This window comes from Myotis daubentonii, chromosome 1 (genome assembly GCF_963259705.1).
Source record: "Myotis daubentonii chromosome 1, mMyoDau2.1, whole genome shotgun sequence".
Taxonomy (NCBI): domain Eukaryota; kingdom Metazoa; phylum Chordata; class Mammalia; order Chiroptera; family Vespertilionidae; genus Myotis; species Myotis daubentonii.
Window position 1 is genome coordinate 99,127,406 of NC_081840.1, and position 19,366 is coordinate 99,146,771.

The 19,366-nt window shown below is 42.8% G+C and overlaps 1 protein-coding gene and 1 long non-coding RNA gene across 26 annotated transcripts in view; both read left to right on the forward strand.

Moving 5' to 3' along the window:
* Positions 1-19,366, forward strand: part of SVIL (supervillin) — a 265,091-nt gene that overhangs the window by 110,088 nt on the left and 135,637 nt on the right. For 7 of the 25 annotated variants that reach the window (XM_059711958.1, XM_059711966.1, XM_059711973.1 and 4 more), the window contains exon 1: positions 1,989-2,013. The exons of the other annotated variants lie outside the window; for them this stretch is intronic. In XM_059711958.1, the coding sequence (XP_059567941.1) occupies positions 2,004-2,013 (10 nt within the window). In that variant the 5' untranslated portion in view covers positions 1,989-2,003. Of the gene's footprint in view, positions 1-1,988; positions 2,014-19,366 lie in introns of those variants that run through there. 25 annotated transcript variants of the gene reach the window in all.
* Positions 9,215-17,388, forward strand: LOC132242820 (uncharacterized). The gene is made up of 2 exons (XR_009454719.1): positions 9,215-12,242; positions 12,468-17,388. It is a non-coding gene; the product is annotated as an uncharacterized LOC132242820 (long non-coding RNA).

The following is a 19,366-nucleotide window of genomic DNA, read 5'->3' on the forward strand; positions in this document are numbered from 1 at the left end:
TCCACATGGTTTGTGAATCTTGGATTGCAAGGGAAAATATAAAATAGTGTGATTTTCAAAAGAAATGGAAGCTTAGAGGAAACTTTACTGTGGCTACACCAACCCTCCCAACAATCCACAAATACACATCCCCAGTGCAAGCATGCATGCGCACGTGTGCACACACACACACACAGAGTGCACTGTTGTAGGTTCTTTTGTGCACAGAACACATTAAATGTTCATTTCGACACTTTGAATTTTGTATCCAGAGATCCTTGCTCTAAATAGTTTGACCATTGCTAATAACATTGGAGTTGAATCCTTCAGGCTACTATGAGAGGCAGCACTTGCTTAACAATCAGTGTGGCTAGGAAGTCTGAGAGTATCAAGTGGCTCAGGGGTCTGTAACATCACATTTTGCCAACATGTGCTTTGGCAGCTTTATTGTTGTTTCCTAAGTTTTGATTTAGTTTAAGGTCACGGGACTTTGTGAGAAATTAGTTTAAATAATTTGCTTTTAACTTTTTTACACTTATGGAAACAAACTAAAGATGAGCTGTGATGTATGTCATTAGAAGATGTTTCTGTGATGATGGCTTGTGTGAGCTCTTGTACTTACCAAGCGAACCATGCAAAACACTTGTCATTATTCACTCATTCCAGGTGTTTTTGAGTATGTACTCTGGCTACTGGTGATACTGTGTATTTTCCCCCAAGTGTCTGCCAATTGTCAACCTCTGACAGTTCAGAACATCAAGTGGACAGTATGATGGGAGCAACAGAGAAGCCCTGTGAACCTGCACAAGTCACTTAAAACCTCTCATCTAAAACACCAACTGTTGACCCACACCATTTCTAAGGCTTCTTCTGCTCTCAAGCCTCTGACTTGTGTGTATGTGTTTAGTTTCCCCCCAGAACCTTTATTATTAGAATGAACCAATAACAGAAGAAGATGGGAATCTTGGGCAGTGCAGGAAATGTAGGGCTGGAGGATGTGTCAGGGTGAAGAAGGGGACAGTTAATGTCCAATGTTGGGCTCTCACCCCTTGTCCGTGGGTCTACAGGCCAGGTGGTGGTGTCCTTTGGAGGCCTGGTGAGTTGCTTTTGAGACAGTCATCATCTCTCTGCACCCTGGGCTCTCACCACAATGGCAGTCCTGTTCCAGATGCCATGGGCTTCCCTACTCTGCCTTTGCATTGGATTCTCCTCAGTCTGGAATGCCCCTCCTGCCGTCCCATTCAGCCTCCAGCCTCAGTGGACTTGTTGCCTAACTGGGAAACTTCCCCTGGGATTAAGCCATCCTCCTTTCACCCTCCTGAAGCCACTGACTACTCTGAGCAAGCTCAGGGAAAGCACGGGTCCTAACATACAGAATAACACAGGAGGCCAGGTCATTCTCCACTGCATTTCTTTTCATCTAAAATCAACATATACTAGGGTGATTTTGCAATCACAAGTGCAACAAGACTTACCTGTTTCTTAAAAGAATCTAGGAAGCTTTTATTAAGCACAGTGCCAGGAATAAAGAGGCAGGGCTATTTCCTCATGTCCCCTGCTTAACCCTTGCAACAAGCCTGCATGAATAAATGTGTTAATTGGATTAGGTGACTATATATCAAAAATAGTTTAGCTGTTGAGCTGAATGAATGTTTTGAAAATAACCAACACAGTTGACTATCTGAGTTACCACCTGACCTTCTTTGATTTGTCAGAGGGGTGGGTGAATATTTAGGGGCAATGTAAGGAGAGTCAGCCTTCTCCTCTGCCTCCGCTTGCCAGCTACCCTCTTCTCTCCCCTCCCTTTCTTCTTTCCTTCCTTCCTTCCTTCCTTCCTTCCTTCCTTCCTTCCTTCCTTCCTTCCTTCCTTCCTTCCTTCCTTCCTTCCTTCCTTCCTTCCTTCCTCTCCTTGTTCCATTTTCATCTTCTTCCTATTTTACTTCTATTTTCTCATATTTTCTCTTCTGTTGCTGCCTCTCCTCTTTCAACTTTAGTTGATAAGTCAAGGCAACAGCAACATAGCCATGGATATCTGTAAGTTTTACTGGTTTTAATGTGTGTAATGATAATTTTAAAAATATATATATACATACTAGAGGCCCAATGCACGAAAGTAGGCCTTCTTTCCCCCGGCTGCTGGCACCGGCTTCCCTCTGGCATCCAGGACCCTGGCTTCCCTCCTCTGGCTGCTGGCAGGCACCCCGGTCCCAGGCAGCTTCCCTCTGGTCCTGGCTTCATCCAGAAGGATGTCCAGAATGACATCTAGTCTAATTAGCATATTACCCTTTTATTATTATAGATAAATATTTGTATAGACATGAAAACTACTTTAAACAGTTCTAATAGCTTTGTAATGCTGTTAATACTACAAATGATCTTTTAAAAATTATTATAGTTTTAAACAATCTTATTTTTAAGCATTATTATATATTGTGGGAAGAGACTCTTGTTTTTTCTTAGAGTTAATTGATAATCTTTTCTTCACTGTTACCTGTGTTTATATATATATATGTATTATACATGTATATATGAATAGATATGAATAACAACCAAAAACAATCTACTTACATTTTTTTAAAATGTAGTTTGCCATTAGTAATATGGAGAAAATGAGTACATGACATTCTAGTTTAATTTTAGTAGAGCAACAATTAAAATCAAGCCTCAGCTTCTACTTCGGTGTTTGTTAACTCAAATTTAAAATTAGAAATGTGGTAATGATTTGGCAGTTCTGATTTTCTGAGGGAAACCATATCATATTGTATGTGTGTGTGCTGGCCTTTAAAAATAGGTACTGCCATGAAGAGACGAATGCTCATCTCTACTCATAGCTGATGCTGTGAACTGGTAGGGTTGTACGGAGGCTGTGAGAATCACTCTTCCAAGGAGTGCACAGCACCAACTTTGGCTGCATTCAGCTCACCTTCAGTCAGAGCTCTTTTGTTTTAAAAGCTAACTGCTGGAGGATAAACACTCTTCACCCTGATCATAAATATTTGTCTGATGGTTTTCACTGACCAAGATCATTTTGGCAGAAGAGTCATTAAGGTTTGACAGCCCCACCAGATTATATAAAATCCATTGCTTTTTGCAGACAGGTATCATATAGTCCATTTGAAAACATTTCTTCTCTGGTATTGAAACTCTCCTTAAATATATATACTATGAAGCATATGAAGTACATAAAATAACTTAGACATGGCTGACCGAAAAAAATGTTTTTGTGCATTGTTATTCTGTCAGTCCTCTGAGGAATTCACAGGGAATCGTGAATTTTTGAGTTTCTGTTTCTATGCTAGAGCCTTAAATCACTACCATTGTTCATCTTCTGATTATTTTTCATTGGGGGATGTGAACACTGTCATTCTGGGCTACTGAGGTGCTAGCAGAGCCACCTGGATCTTGAGTTGTCACTTCTAGCACAAATCTTTCCCCACCCCCATTTGCTTATGGATCCTTAAAGCCCTTGGTCACCATACCAACAGTCTGCATTCAGGTGTCTGCTGAAAAGCTCCACCTATAACAGTGATGGTGAACCTATGACACGCGTGTCAGAGGTGACACGCGAACTCATTTTTTTGGTTGATTTTTCTTTGTTAAATGGCATTTAAATATATAAAATAAATATCAAAAATATAAGTCTTTGTTTTACTATGGTTGCAAATATCAAAAAATTTCTATATGTGACACGGCACCAGAGTTTTAAGTTAGGGTTTTTCAAAATGCTGACACGCCGAGCTCAAAAGGTTCGTCATCACTGACCTATAACCTGGAAGGGAAGGGGCAGAGGGTTTAGGGCAGAGACTGTTGACTCTGAAAGAACCCAGAGATTCTCTGGGGTCTGCCTAGACAATTGTATTTGATATTCACACATGACTAGAACCAAGGCATTTGGGTTTCTCAGTGGTTGAGAGAGTCCAGGCTGCACCAGGCACTAGGGAAGGTATAGGTCTGACCCTGCTTTGACTTTTGCTTTGTGCAGACACTAATGCAGAAAAACTGCCTGAGGCCCAAGGCCCTGCCTCTTCTCTACAGCAGACCTTGCTATGTGAGGGAAGGGCAGACAGCCTATCATGGTCAGAAGAGACAGTGGTTTCCTTTCCATGGCCAGATGGAAATAAAATAAAACCTGAAATTTGATGAACTCTCCTGCCCCTCCCTCTAATGCACCTTGGTCCAGTGCCATTCAGCATCGGCACATAAGTGGACCCACCAGCAGTGGGACTTGGAGGACATTGTTCTAATAAGCTGTGTATTTAGGACATATGTGACTAGAAAAATCAGCTTACTAAGAATCGAAGGATATTTTGTGGAAAAAAAATTTAACTGTGCAACATCCTTTAGAAAAACCACATTTAAAATCCAAGAGAGATCTCGATTTACTCTTCTTATTTTTACCGGATCCAGAGCTGAGATGGATGAGTTGGCAAGTGATCCAACTGTGCTTCAGCCCAGCCCACCAATTCTACAACTACTTTCATTTCTGATAGGAAGAACGCTCAGTCATTCTATTTCCTGATGTCACTACCAATACATGAGAAAGGCATAGCAGAACGCTCTCTAAAAGGTTTTCCTGAGAATAACAAGAACAAGGGCCATTACAAACCTATAGTCAATTGTTACTGCCCAGGAGTCTCCAGGCTCCCTGGGACCTTTGCTCAGATGACCTCACCATTCTGCTGTCACACCCCCGGTCCCCGAGGTCCAAGCAGATTCTCTTCTTACTTGTAATGGGAAGAAGGGCTGAGAATTGACATTTTTCTGAGATAGCTGAGGAGGGGAGTCCTGCCAACATCTAGGCTGTCACCTCGGGAAGGTAGAAGATTTCTGGGGAGAAAGGAGCCAACAGATTTCATTCCATACCTCCTCCTCTCCCACTAGGCTGTTGGGTATCTCCTGGAGCCCAATGTCCATGGAATGATAGATTCTCCTCCTTGTTGCTGGCATGGCCCCTTTTTCTTATAATAGCCACATTAGCTTTGAACCTCTAGGACAGCGGTTCTCAACCTGCGGGTCGCGATCCCTTTGGGGGTCGAACGACCCTTTCACAGGGTTCGCCTAAATACATCCTGCATATCAGATATTTACATTACAATTCATAACAGTAGCAAAATTACAGTTATGAAGTAGCAACGAAAATAATTTTATGGTTGGGGGTCACCACAAAATGAGGAACTGTATTAAAGGGTCGCGGCATTAGGAAGGTTGAGAACCACTGCCCTAGGATGTTCCAAGTGTGGGGTCCAGGGAACCAATTGGCTCCAGTCACCTTGAAGGAGTCACTCTAAATTCTGACTGATTGTAACCAAAAATTCTCCAAGTAGTTGCTTTGCTTCTGAGATACTCCTTTTTCTCATGTGCAAGATACTACAGGGCTGGGGATTCACTGCCTTGTGGCCACATCTAATGATAGTCAACCCTACCTCTGGTTACCACTGAATTCAAAGACTTCTCTACCTTTGACATTGGTCTGTTCCCCATTCCTCTTTAGAATATTCCAGGATGTTATAAATGCCAAGTAACTTTTATTTTAAATAAGGGGTAGCATTTGAACCATTCTATGTCATAGGGACAAGCCTTCCAGAGCTAAAAAGAGACATTTATCACATCCTGTCCTGGCTCAGGAGCAGTTGGGATTGAGCAACCACCTGACAGTTACTGGCGGTTCTCCCACAGCAGCTTCTATCTGATATGACCAGGAGCTGTACTGTGCCAGTGCCCCGCCCTAACATTTAAAACAGATAAAGCCTTTAAAAACATTGGGCTTTTGAGTGCTTTGAGACATAAAAAGAAATGTGAAGGAACTGTGCACTGAAGATAAAAAACAATCTTCCTTTTCTTTTCCTTTTTTTTTATAAATACATTTTTATTGATTTCAGAGAGGCCAGGAGAGGGAGAGATAGAAACACCAATGATGAGAGAGAATCATTGATCAGCTGCCTCCTGCACGCCCCACACTGGGGATCGAGCCCACAACCTGGGCATGCATCCTTGACTGGAATCGAACCCGGGACCCTTCAGTCCACAGGCTGATGCTATTCACTGAGCCAAACCAGCCAGGGCAATCTTCCTTTTCACTGAACAAAAGTAAACCAAGAATTACAGTAAGAAGGACTTCAGTGAGGCACAGGAAACTTGGATTGTAGAGACTGGCACCAGTGCAGTCACTGGGCTGAGCAGAAAAAGGCCACATTCTTCTCAGGCACTTAGTGTTATGTGTTACTTATTACCTAAAAAGGCAGGAAGAAACACAAGATGTTACATATTGAAAGAGCAGAGAGAGCTGATGTGCTGGAATTAGGAGACAGCTGATTCCTGCCTGCACGCCTGCAACGTGGGAGTTTTTATGAGCAAGCAATGCTTTGGGTACTACACAGGCTCCTCTGGCAGCCCAGAAGCTCCAGGTGAGCGCACACACAAATCCTCACAAATGGATAAAGTGTGTGATGAGGTGTAGGAATTGAGGAGCAGGAGGCCGATTGAGTCCTGTAGACTTCATGGAGACTCCCCTCCTCACCTAGAGAGAAATGAGGCAGGGTAGGATTTAGATAAGTGGAAAGATGGAGGAGGTCACGTGCAGATGAAGGTACAATGAATGCACACTATTTGGCACTGGAGAGCCTGAATGACAAGATAAGTGGTGTGTGTTTATTGGCCACAGGAAACCATGGGAGTTTTAATGGGACAGATGCTCACACAGCATGAAGGGGGAGGGTGGAAGAGGAGGCACTGAGGAGGTAGCTAGGATGCTACTGTGATTGTGCAAGTCTCAGACTGAGATGACAACAACAGGAAGACAAAGGGAGGGACTAGAGGGAGTGAAGGAAGACTTACCCAGTGTGAGGGCTTAATTGGATACAGATATCTGCAAGGATGGAAGAGAGAGGGGTTTTGTAGAGAGGTAACTGCCAGTCTTCACTTAGGCCAGTGGTTCTCAACCTTGGCTGCACATTAGAATCACCTGGGAATCTTTTTAAAATCCTAATGTCTGGGCCTCATCCTCCAGAAATCCTGTTTCTTTGTTATGGGGTGGGGCTTGGGAGATGTAGCAGCTCTACCTGATACATAAAATGAACACAGAGAGGCTGCCAAAATGAAGATATAAAGAAACATGGTCCAAATTAAAGAACAGAACAAAACTCTAGAAAAAGAAATAAACAAAATGGAGGCAAACAATCTAGTAGATGCAGAGTTCAAAACACTGGTTATAAGGATTTCAATGAACTTAGTGAGAACCTCAACAGCATAAAAAATGACTAGTCAGAAATGAAGGATACATTAATTGAAATGAAGAATAATTTATAGGTTATCAACAGGACAGCCTGGCTGGTGTAGCTCAGTGGTTGAAGGCTGACCTATGAACCTGGAGGTCTCAGTTCAATTCCCGGTCAGGAAACATGCCCAGGTTGCAGGCTCAATCCCAAGTGGGGGATGTGCTGGAGGTGGCCGATCAATGATTCTCTCTCATCATTGATGTCTCTATCTCTCTCCCTCTGCCTTCCTCTCTGAAATCAATAAAAATTTATTTTTTAAAAATAGTAAGTAAAGTGGAAATTAAATCAGCTATTTGGAATATAAGGCAACAAAACACAACCAATCAGTACAGCAAAAAGAAAAAAAAAAAATCCAAAAAAAAAAAAAATGAGGATGGTGTAAGGAGCCCTTGAGACAACTTCAAGCATACCAACATTCGCATTATGAGGGTGCCGGAAGGAGAAGAGAGCAAGAAATTGAAAACCTACTAGTATTTGAAGAAGTAATGACAGAAAAATTCCCTAACCTGGTGAAGGAAATAGACATATGAGTCCAGGAAGCACAGAGTCCCAAACAAGATGAACCAGCTCACACCAAAACATATCATAATTAAAATGCAAAAGGTTAAAGGCAAAGAATTTTAAAAGCAACACGAGAAAAACAGTTACCTACAAGGAAGTTCCCATAAGAATGTCAGTTGGTTTATTAACAGAAACTTTGCACCCAGAAGGAATTGGCAAAACATATTCAAAGTGATGAAAAGCAAAGACCTACAACCAAGATTATTCTACCTAGCAGAGTTATCATTTATAATTGAAGGACAGATAAAATGCTTCCCAAACAAGAAAAAGGTAACCGAGTTCATTGCCACCAATCCAGTATTACATGGGATCTTAAAGGGTCTTCTTTAAGAAGAAGAAAGAAAAAACAATATTTAAACAAAATAAACGAACAAGCAAACAAAAACAGACTCATAGGAACAGAGAACATTTTGACAGTTGCCAGATGGGAGGGGTTTTGTGGGAAGGGGTGAATAAGGTGAAGGGATTAAGAAGTACAAATTGGTTGTTCCAGAATAGTCATGGGGATGTAAATATAGCATAGGGAATATAGTCAATAATCTATATTAATGAAAGGGTAATATGCTAACTAATTAGGGTGGATGTCTTCTGGACATCTATCCATACAAAGCCACAGTGGCTGTGAGGCCCGGGGCTATGGCAACCATGGGCTCACGGCTGCCATGGGTTCAGGCAGCTGTGAGCTCAGGTGGCTGCAAGGCCCCGGGCTCAGGCCTTGCAGCCACCACAGCTGGCAGTGATGGCAGCAGCAGCGGGGTGATAGGGGCAGCACCTTCCCCTGATCAGCCCAGTCGCCTCCTGCAGAGGAGCGGGCCTAAGCCGGCAGTAGGACATCCCCTGAGGGCTCCCGGACTGTGAGAGGGGGCAGGTCTGCTGAGGGACTCCCCTCCAGTGCATGAATTTTCGTGCACCGGGCTTCTAGTATTCTAATAACTATGTATGGTGTCAGATGGGTGTGAGATTTATCAGGATGATTACTTAGTAAATTATGTAATGTATAATTACTGGGGTATACACCTAAAACTAATATAATGAGTCAACTATAATTGAAAAATGAAAAGATTTAAAAATGGAAACAAAAGAAAAACAGGCTCTAACTAAATCCTCTGATGTCTAGCAAAGGAAAAAAGTTTAAACAATTAAATGTTTTCAAACATTACAAAACAGTGACATCCTGATTTTAACAAATCAACTGTATAAGGAGATTTTTGAGGCAGTTGGAGAAAACGGAATGTAGATCAAGTATTAGATGATACCAAATAGCTGTTAATTTTGTTATGTGATAATAGCATAATGGTTATGCAGGAAAACATTATGTTTTTAAATGCATATTGAAGTATATAAGGTTAAAATGACTTGATATATTGGGTTTGCTTCTTTATCTACAAATAACTTTGGCAAACCCTGTTGAATATGGTGGGGGTACAAGAGGATTGTTTTAGCAATATTTCTATTTTGCATGGGTTTAAATAAAAAAAAAAAACACAAAAATTAAATACCAGAATAAAACATAGGAGAATTTCTTCATAGTGATGGGTTTGGCGACCATTCCAACTGATTTACAATCCAGAAGCCATGAAATAAAAGATTGATTAAAATCAATTTTGCAGTGGGTGGGGGAGGGAACCAACAAAGGAAAAGGAAAAACTAGGAAAACTATTCACAACTTATATCACCGATATATGACTAAAAATTAATATGTAAACTTCTAGAAATCCTAAAAAAAAAAGCAACACTGTAGATTGGCAGAGCATCTAAACTGACAGCACACAGAAAAGGAAAAAGGGTCTAAAACATGTGAGAAGATGCTCAGCCTCATTCGTAGTAAGAGAAATAAGGCTGGGCTGTGACTGGGAGACCCCAGAGCAACAGTTTGTCATCTGCTCTGATTGCTGAGACTGGGAAACAAGAACCATCAGACAGGATGGAAGATGGTAGAGTGTCTGTGAGGAGCAGTTTGCCAGTTTCCATCAGAATTGCTTCAGTTGTGCTTACATTCAAGGTTATACTCCATAGCTTTGTGTGGAATAGCAAAAGATTAGAGGCTTTGATGCCCATCAGGAGGGGCCTGGTTAAGTAAATTATGGAGTACTCTGCAGCTGTAACACAATGAGGCTGTTGTCTGTTTGCCTACATGGAAAGATCCTCAAAGGACATCGCTAAGTATACTTTATATTTGTATATAGAAAGGAAAATAAAATTGTATTTGCTTGAATAAAGAAATTCTGTAAAGACAAACAAGAAACGAATAACTAGTGAGTAAGAAGTAAGGGATAAAACTATAATATTTCACTATGAACCTTCTCCTACTTTTTAGCTTCATTCCAATCCCATGAATCAAGAAGTTACAACCATACACTGGATTTAAAAGACTGTACTATAGGCTCAGTACATTGAGTCACCTTTGCAGACCAGTTCTGGCTTTATGTATTACATCTATTAGCAGTAGAATTTTATATGAATTGAGTGAAAGTCCAAATATAACAGTTAGGTCACTTGAAAACATGCGCCTCAGGTGCCTGTTAAATGTGCTTTTAAATATGTGTTTTGTTGAGAATGTGGTCTGACCGGCCCTGGGTGGCTCCTTTGATGAAGTAAGAAGCTGTGACTATTCTGGAGGGAAGCTCCCTCAGCTCACTCCTCTGTCATTTCATCACCTGCCCATCCAGCCTGCTGCTCCATTAACTAAGAATACCAAGTACATTTCAAAACTGCAGGTGAAAACAATAGATGAACTGACCAAAAATTATATGATGATTCTTGGGAGATTTTTAGCCTGGAGCCAGGGCTGTTTTATTGTGTCCCAAGCTCCAAGTGTTCGCTAACCAAATGCTTTGTCATCTTTGGTTTAAAAGCTGCACATTGGCACCTGTTTTATTTACTTCACACCATGCCCACAGAACTCCTCCTTTGAAGACAATTGATTTCAATTTTCAGTCATTCAGGAGACAATTACTAAATCCGTCCCTTCTCCTCCCCCCATTTTTCTTCTTGATAAGGAATAGGGGTTAGAAACAATATTAGCTCTTTCATTCTGTGTCCATAAGATGTGAGAAAAGGGCAGGGCTCCTGGGGGTTCTCACAGACATTTCCTCCCCTGGACTAAGTGCCTTCATGCCAGCAGCAGTCCTGCTCAGCGTGTCTTAATGAACACCCAGCAGGGGTCAAGAAGGTTCTCTGAGCTTCCAGCAGTCAGGCCTTCAGAAGTCCTTCGTAGTCATCTTAACGGGAATGAAAATACTTCAAGTAATCCTTTACCTCTTCCCTCTTTTTAAAACAATTAGGTTTAGCCATCTTTCAGAGTAGACAGTTTACATCTTTAAACAGTTACTGCAAAGCCACGAAAACTGCAGTTTAAAATTTACATGATTTACACTTTTTCACTTCAAGGTATGATCTCACCAGCATGTATATTATATTCATGAATGGAAATGTTGGCAGCAGGAAAAGCACGCCAGGTGTCCAGCGGTTCTCAACCTGTGGGTCGCAACCCCTTTGGAGGTCGAACGACCCTTTCACAGGGGTCGCCTAAGACCATCCTGCATATCAGATATTTACATTATGATTCATAACAGTAGCAACATTACAGTTATGAAGTAGCAACGAAAATAATTTTATGGTTGGGTCACAACATGAGGAACTGTATTTAAAGGGCCAGAAGGTTGAGAACCACTGTGTTAGACCGATAGGATGAGTCCAGACCTGGGTTCAGCAACCTCGGTTTTTGAGTCTAGCTCGGGAAGAATTCAGAGCCAAGACTCAAACTGTAAGAGAGCACTTATTTGGAAAATCACCGAGATAGAAGAAGTAATTTGTAGAAGAAATGGGTTGAGGAAACAAGATGTGGAGGTAAAGGAAGGGCCCTTGGAGCTTAGGAGTGAGGAAGGTAAAGGTGCTGTGCCAGAGGGTGTTGAGAGCGGGTGGAGGAAGGGAAAGGCATGGGTGTGCTCCCTGGAAGGAGAAGGTTTTAAGGGTGGAGATGTCAGGGGAGTCCCAGGGAAAGATCTTAATAAAATATTCATCACTTTTCCAGGTGTGTCCTTTCAGGGCTGGAGTCTTTACTGACTGATTGGTTGGCACCAGGGCAGTGTCTTCAGTCAATACAGCTGGTCCTGAGGTCAGCCTTGGCCATGGCATCACTTGTCTGGTTTTTCTGCTTTTCTTGGCCTGGAGCTGAAATATAACTAGGCCTGGGTGTTATCTCTGGGAAGTAAAAGTCGGGGTATAAGCACATGACCAGCGATATGCTAGGTGAGGAAAGGTCACCCAGGAGATGAGGTCCCACCCTATAATTATCCTTTGCTAGTCACCCAGGGCTTCCATCCTGGTGACCTTCTGTACCTGGACTATAGTTCTTGCTCTGCTCATGTCTGTCTAACTGCCTACCACAGAAACATTTGTGTGTTTTTTCCCAAAAAAATCATTCAGGTGAGGAACAGTTACCTGCTGCAGTGTGTAGTCTACCTGGACTTATAGAGCTGGGAGGGAAGTTGAGGCAGGCAGGTGAGGAACAGTTACCTGCTGCAGTGTGTAGTCTACCTGGACTTATAGAGCTGTGAGGGAAGTTGAGGCAGGCAGGTGAGGAACAGTTACCTGCTGCAGTGTGTAGTCTACCTGGACTTATAGAGCTGTGAGGGAAGTTGAGGCAGGCAGGTGAGGAACAGTTACCTGCTGCAGTGTGTAGTCTATCTGGACTTATAGAGCTGGGAGGGAAGTTGAGGCAGGCAAACCAGCAGTGTTGGATCATGTACCATGTCAGTGGTCCTTCCTGGAATAGCCCATAATGTTCTTGTCTGTAAGTCATTGCAGAATAATCAAAACTGGATTGGCATGGACAGCATTTCTTTTGTAGGTGGTTCAGATTGCTAATAGTTCCATAAATTGTTAAAAGCAAAAACATTGGCATATAAACTCATGTTTTGAAAGAACACGACTAAATCTATCACATAGATACCAAACATTGCCCCAGGTTTGGGCTGAGTGGAATTTACAGAGATGCCAACAAGCAGTGGACTGATAAAGGAGAAACTGTTAGAAGGGTAATGCAAACTGAATAATGGCCCAAGTGAGCATTAAATGTACAAGGGATACATTAGAAAGAAATCTGTGTGATGGGAAGAGAAGAAAAGGACAGAGAGGAAAAGGAGAGAGGGAGGTTGGTGGGGAACTGTAGAGGAATGGCCTGGCAATGGTATCTGTAAACACCTCCACTGGGTCATTACAGACATGAGTGCCCTCGATTTTTAGAACAACTTTCTAACCATCATTAGGGGGATAATTAGCCTAACTGGCACATAACCAGAAAACACCAGACCTGGGGTTTAAACTCCTGTCTGTTTCAAGAGCCTGGGGCCTTTGCACTAAGTGTCATCTGTGGTACATCACTAGTCACTGCCCCTACATCAGAGCTGAAAGCCACGGGTTTAATCCTGAAACCAGCTTAACCCCCTCCCAAAATTGGGGCCAGAAGTGGCAGGGTTCTTGGGTGAAAGAATGCTTATGACTCTGCTGACCCAAACACATTTCCTCTTTTAGAGAAATGGATGAGAACACAACTCTTAGTTTAGAACTAAGCTTTTCTTTTCAAGGATAAAGAATAGCACATTTTGATCTTTAAAATCACTTGTAGCTCCAACTCTGGTCTTCAGTCAATCTGAGTATACATTGGTTTTAGATTAAAACATAGCATGTGGCCTTCTGGAAAACAAAGTGAAGAAATAAAACTCCAGGGGGGGATTTTTTTAATGCCTTTGCCCTGGGAACTGATTTATGTTGGTATTGTTAGCTATTTTCCTTGGATGACAAACTTGTATAATTGTAGTAACATGTTTCTGAGATGCAGAGGGGGAAAACCACAACAAAATGTAAACCTTTCAAGTTAGCACATGAGTAATGTATATTAATGACAGAGAGAAATGAGCCAGGAAAAAGGATTTTCAAGAAGGAACACCACAGGCATCAAGGGAGTGCCTGTGTCCTGGGGTTATATTATCTGATTTCTGGAAACGAGTTGCTCACCATCTGAGGGTTGGAAATAAGCTGGGTCTTAATCATGGTATGCGTTGGTATCATTTGGGTCAGTTGATCATTCTAATGTAATCTCCTACAAAAGGGGCCCCATAGTGGAGAGGTCTGGGGAGGGGTTATGCAGATACAACAGTGGGATTTTAGTCAGGACAATCTTTCGTTGTCTCATCTCCTCCTTTCCCTTATTCACTGGGAACTTGTTCGGTTATATTTATTATAATTTCACTCCAGAATGTTTGAGTGGGGTCCTTTTTTCCCCAAGCTCAGCGACTAATCAAATTGTAATAGTATATTCTCTAATAATATTTGTTTAAATGCACCTCCAGGCAATCAACTTTACTATGTAAATGATGCTGGTGTTTAAAAAAAGAAACTGTCTTAAAGTCTTAACTTTGCTTTCCTGCACCTTAGCCAACCAATACGTTCCTCTGTCAAATGAGGAGGTTCAAGGAGCCATGGTTTTCACCCCAGGCTGTACTTTTAACCAGCTTCCCAGACCTGGATCTGCCTGGAGATTCTGGTGCCATCCATAGGGTGTGCCTGGGGCTTGGGGAGGTTTCAGGGCTCCTTGGGAGAGTCCAGCACTCAGCTGCAGTGGAGAACTGACCCAGAGCATTTCCAAAGCCCTTTCTGGCCCTAAAGGTCATTCGACCATGAGGTCCCAGATGAATTTCACTGCCCCTTGCTGATTTCTAGTCTGTGTCATATATACTAAGAGCCAAAATTCAGTTAAATTTTCAGTGATCCTTGTAAGAATCTCATTTAGCCCAAAGCACCTCTTTTTTGCTGTGTGTATTTTATCACATAGTTCATTCATGGGCTATGTGTACATTGGTCTTAGATTAGATGAACTGGTGGTCCATGAGGTCCAAAAGGTTGGCGACCACTGGTGTAAATGGTCTCCAACCTCCACGTTCACTTCTCCCCATTCAGAATAGCAAACATTCAGAACAGCAAGCCATATACAAAAGGGCTCTAATTAACATTACTCTACTTAGTGTATACTTGATGGACATCTTTCACATACACTATAAATTGCATTCACGCTGTGGGCCATTGTTCTTTCATCTCATAAGAACCCAAATCTTGTCTGTGTGACCATCTGGGAATTGATTTTGTTATTTTTGCTTCCTGCTGGAAGACTACAAAAATATTTTAAAACAAAACTGAACCAAAAAAAAAAATGTAGAAAACATAAAAGAAAGGAAAAGATTCTTGTGATTTAGAACTTGTTCTAAATTTTCCAGGCAAGAGGAAAAAACAGCTGTTACCCTGTGAGTGTACCCGAAGGTCAAAGTCCGGCTTAGGAGTTAACTGTTGTCCTCCTGTCAGTCATGGGACCCCCACTGTTTGGGGCCCATATTCTGTGTCTCATCCCTCCCTGAATTGCTCACACTAGTTACTGCAGAGATTAAATATTCCTGCTATAGAACACCCCCCCCCACCCCCCAAATCAATGTGATCAAATATTTCTGAAGTTAAACAAAATGACATATTGGTTTGCAAGGATTATCCATACCCTTGCATTAATTAAAAAAAAAACAAAAAAAAAAACAACAAAAACTGAGCTTCTGCTGGGAGGGAGCTGGGGAGAGGCTATTTTGTGCTCAGAAAGATGCCCCAAGGCAGCTCTTGATAGCATTGTTTTTGTTCAGTTTTGGCTAGGCTGGTGTATGCATTAGCTCATGTTCCAAATCTGTCACCCGAAGAATGTAGCGAGAATTTTGTTTCAATCGTTTCTCTCTCACTTCACCCTTTCCTTAGCCAGAGTCCAGCGTCTACACAGCCCAAATTGCCAAGACTTGAAAGCAGCAGTTTTGAATAAAACCTAACAGGCTTTTGACAGAGTTGGAGGTGCTTATCCCGCTAGCCCCAGACACACACTTCCAGGCTCTATAACCCACTTGCCCTTTAGGTAGTTGCTGCTGAGTTTTAGAGCATATGGGAATCATGCATCCTTTCCCTAATGTCTGCAAATCTCCATGGGAGCTGGAGAGACAACTGGGGGCAGCTATACTCACAAACTTGAATTTGCTTTTAATGACTCACGCAGGAGTTCAGGGCTCTGTGCAGCTTTTAGGGACCAGGTAGCCCCTCCCCAGTCTTACATCCACATTACAGAACCCAGCAGTTAACCATTTGTTCCCCTCATCTCTCACCAGCCCTGTTTTAGCCTCTCTGGAGGTCAGTTTCCTCATCTCTGAATTGGGGACAGGATTACTAACTTTCCTGGCAGCAGGATCACATGAAAACATGCTGACTAAAACATTTTGTAAACTAAAAAACACTGTAAGATGTCCATTTTTGTGATTAAATGAGATACTGAAAGCACTTGGTATGCAGCTAAAGACTGCATTAAGTGATAGTGTTAGTGATTTATGCTTTACTATGTGAAGACTGCTGTACTTGGCACTAGGTGAGAACTTGGTTTTCTGTGTGGGAAGGTAGAACAGGGGAGAGTGCAGGAGAGGATAGGGTGACCTCTCTGGCTGCATGCACCCTGATACCTTGTTAGCTGTGGTGTAATTTCCCAGACCCGTTAGTTACTCGATGGCTGATGACTTGCTGAAATACTCTCACCAGGAACTCTGCTTCCAAAGGGAAAGGAATTTTTAAAAAACAAATTACAGATGGGTGCAGGGCAGCAGAGTCCACCTGGCACAGCTGAGCTCTCAGGGACAGAGGAGTTCCCATAGGGGAAGGGGCTTATGGTGCCGCCTGTGTTCTCAGGTCTGAAACCCACTGTCTCATCATGCTCATCTATGGAGACATGGCAGTACACAGCCAAGGAAACCATCAACAGAAGGAAAGGCAGCCCATTGCATAGGAGAACATATTTGTCAATGATACTCTGATAGGTAAATATCCAAAATTTATAAAGAACACCAAAAAACGTACAATCCAATTAAAAAATGGGCAAGAGACTTGACTAGACACCTCTTCAAAAAGGAAATACAGATGGGGCCAAGAGATATATGAAAAGATGCTCAGTGTCACTAATCATCAGAGAGATGCAAAATAAAACCACAATGAGATATCACCTCATCCCTGTCAGAATGGCTATCATCAATAAATCAACGAACAATAAGTGTTAGTGAGGATGTGGATAAAAGGGGACACTCATGCACTGTTGGTGGGAATGCAGACTAGTACAGCCACTGTGGAAAGCAGTATGGAGTTTCCTCAAAAAATTAAACATGGAACTGCCTTATGACCTAGTGATTCCACTTCTGGGAATATATCTGAAGAAACCTGGAACACTATTTCACAAGAATATATGCACCCCTATGTTCATGGCAGTGTTATATAAAACAGCCAAAATTTGGAAGCAGCCCAAGTGCCCATCAGTATATGAGTGGGTAAAAAAGCTGCGGTACATTTACACAATGGAGTACTGCTTGGCTGTAAAAATGAAGGAGAACTTACTCTTTGTAACAGAATGGATGGACCATTATGCTAAGTGAATAAACCAATCAGAGAAAGACGGGTACCATATGCTTTCACTCGTGTGGAATCTAATGAACAAAATAAGCAAACAAAATAGAAACAGACTCATAGAGAACACATTGACAGCTGTCAGAGGGGAGAGGGGTTATGGGGCTGGGTGAAAAGTGAAGGGATTAAGCAAAAAACAAAACAATAACAACAAAAGCACTTCATAGACACAGACAACAGTATGGTGATTACCAGAGGGGAAAAGGGCGGTGGGAGCTAGAAGAGGTATAGTGAGGATTAAGGGTGATGGAAGGAGATTTGACTTGGGGTGTTAAACACATAATGCAATATATGGATGGTTTGTTATAGAATTGTACACCAAAAACCTATATAATTTTAATAACTAATGTCACCCCAATAAATTCTATTAAAAAATAAATTTTTAAAGGAAGTTCTGAAGTGGTCCCTGAGCAAGGCCTGCAGAGTGATGAGCCCACAGGTTGGTTATACAACCACTAGAGCAGGAAGGACAGTGGCTTTTTCCCCTGTGGCCAAAATCCCACCTAAAGTTAAGGAAAACCAGGTGGTGCATGCGGATGCCAGAGGGAGGGCAGCTACGTGAAGTGGGTCCCTTCATCTGCAAGTCCAATTATTGCCAGGCGCCCTCATTCTGTGCTCAGGGCCAAGGAAGGTGGAGCATAACTGAGCCCATAGAACCCCCAGGCATTTGGAGATTGCAAGTGACCGAGAAGTACTGGAATCGAGTACAAGGATGAGCCGCAGGCCTTTTATCTCTGCAGTATCTATTTTTGTCTTGAACAAATGAGTTTAAAAGTTTTGCCCACCCAAAAGGTATTTTTTTTTTCTGTTTTTTTATTACTCATTGTTCTTTTCCTACTAATAAACTATTTAGAGCAGTGGTTCTCAACCTTGGCTATACATTAGAATCACCTGGGAATGTTTTTAAAATCCTGATTCCTGGGCCTCATCCTCCGGAAATTCTGTTTCTTTGTTACTAATGTTGTGGCCTCACCCCATAACAAAGAAACAGAATTTCCGGAGGATGAGGCCCAGAAATCAGGATTTTAAAAAGATTCCCAGGTGATTCTAATGTGCAGCTAAGGTTGAGAACCACTGATTTAGAGGAATGAATGGAATTCAGTTTCTTTGCTACTCAACTGAATAACTGTCACCCACATGTTCCCATTTCACTATCCTTTGTAAATAAATAAAAGTGTCATTGCTTTCAGGGCACTGTGTGCTCTGAAATCTGGGGCCCTTTCCACACTGTGTCCCCCAAGCCTTCACTGCAGCAAGTGTGTCTCCTCCAGGGCTCCTCCCAGGAGAATCCCAAATTCCAGGAGAACCAATATTGATGGGACTTCCAATTCCTGCTTTAGTAGATATTGGGCAGCAAAGATATACTAAGGAGATGCTAAGGGGTCCTCCACCACTGGACCAGCCCCAGCTCCCTCCCCTCTTAGTGTGGCCTTAACCTTCTAGAACAGCCGTGGGCAAACTATGGCCTGTGGGCCAGATCCGGCCCGTTTGAAAAGAATAAAACTAAAAAAAAAAAAAAGATCGTACCCTTTTATGTAATGACTAGAGGCCCAGTGCACAAAAATTTGTGCACTCCGGGGGGGGGTAGAGGGGGTCCCTCAGCCCGGCCTGTGCCCTCTCGCAGTCTGGGACCCCTCGGGAGATAACGACCTGCTGGCTTAGGCCTGCTCCCGGGTGGCAGAGGGCAGGCCCAATCCCTAGGTGCAGCCCCTGGTTGGGCTCAGAGCAGGACCGATTGGGGAGGTTATGGCTCTACCTTGTCACACACAGAGCAGGGCCCATCGGGGTGGGGGGGCAGGTTGGGGCGCCGCACCCTGTCACACACAGAGCAGGGTCGATCAGGGGGTTGGGGTGCCGCACCCTGTCACACACAGAGCCGCAGGGCAATCAGAGGTTGGGGAGCTCCCCCGTATCAGGCACAGAGCAGGGCTGATCAGGAGGTTGGGGCGCCTTCCCCTGTCATGAACAGAGCAGGGCAGATAGGGAGGTTATGGCCCCACCCCCTGTCACACACAGAGCCGCAGGGCGAT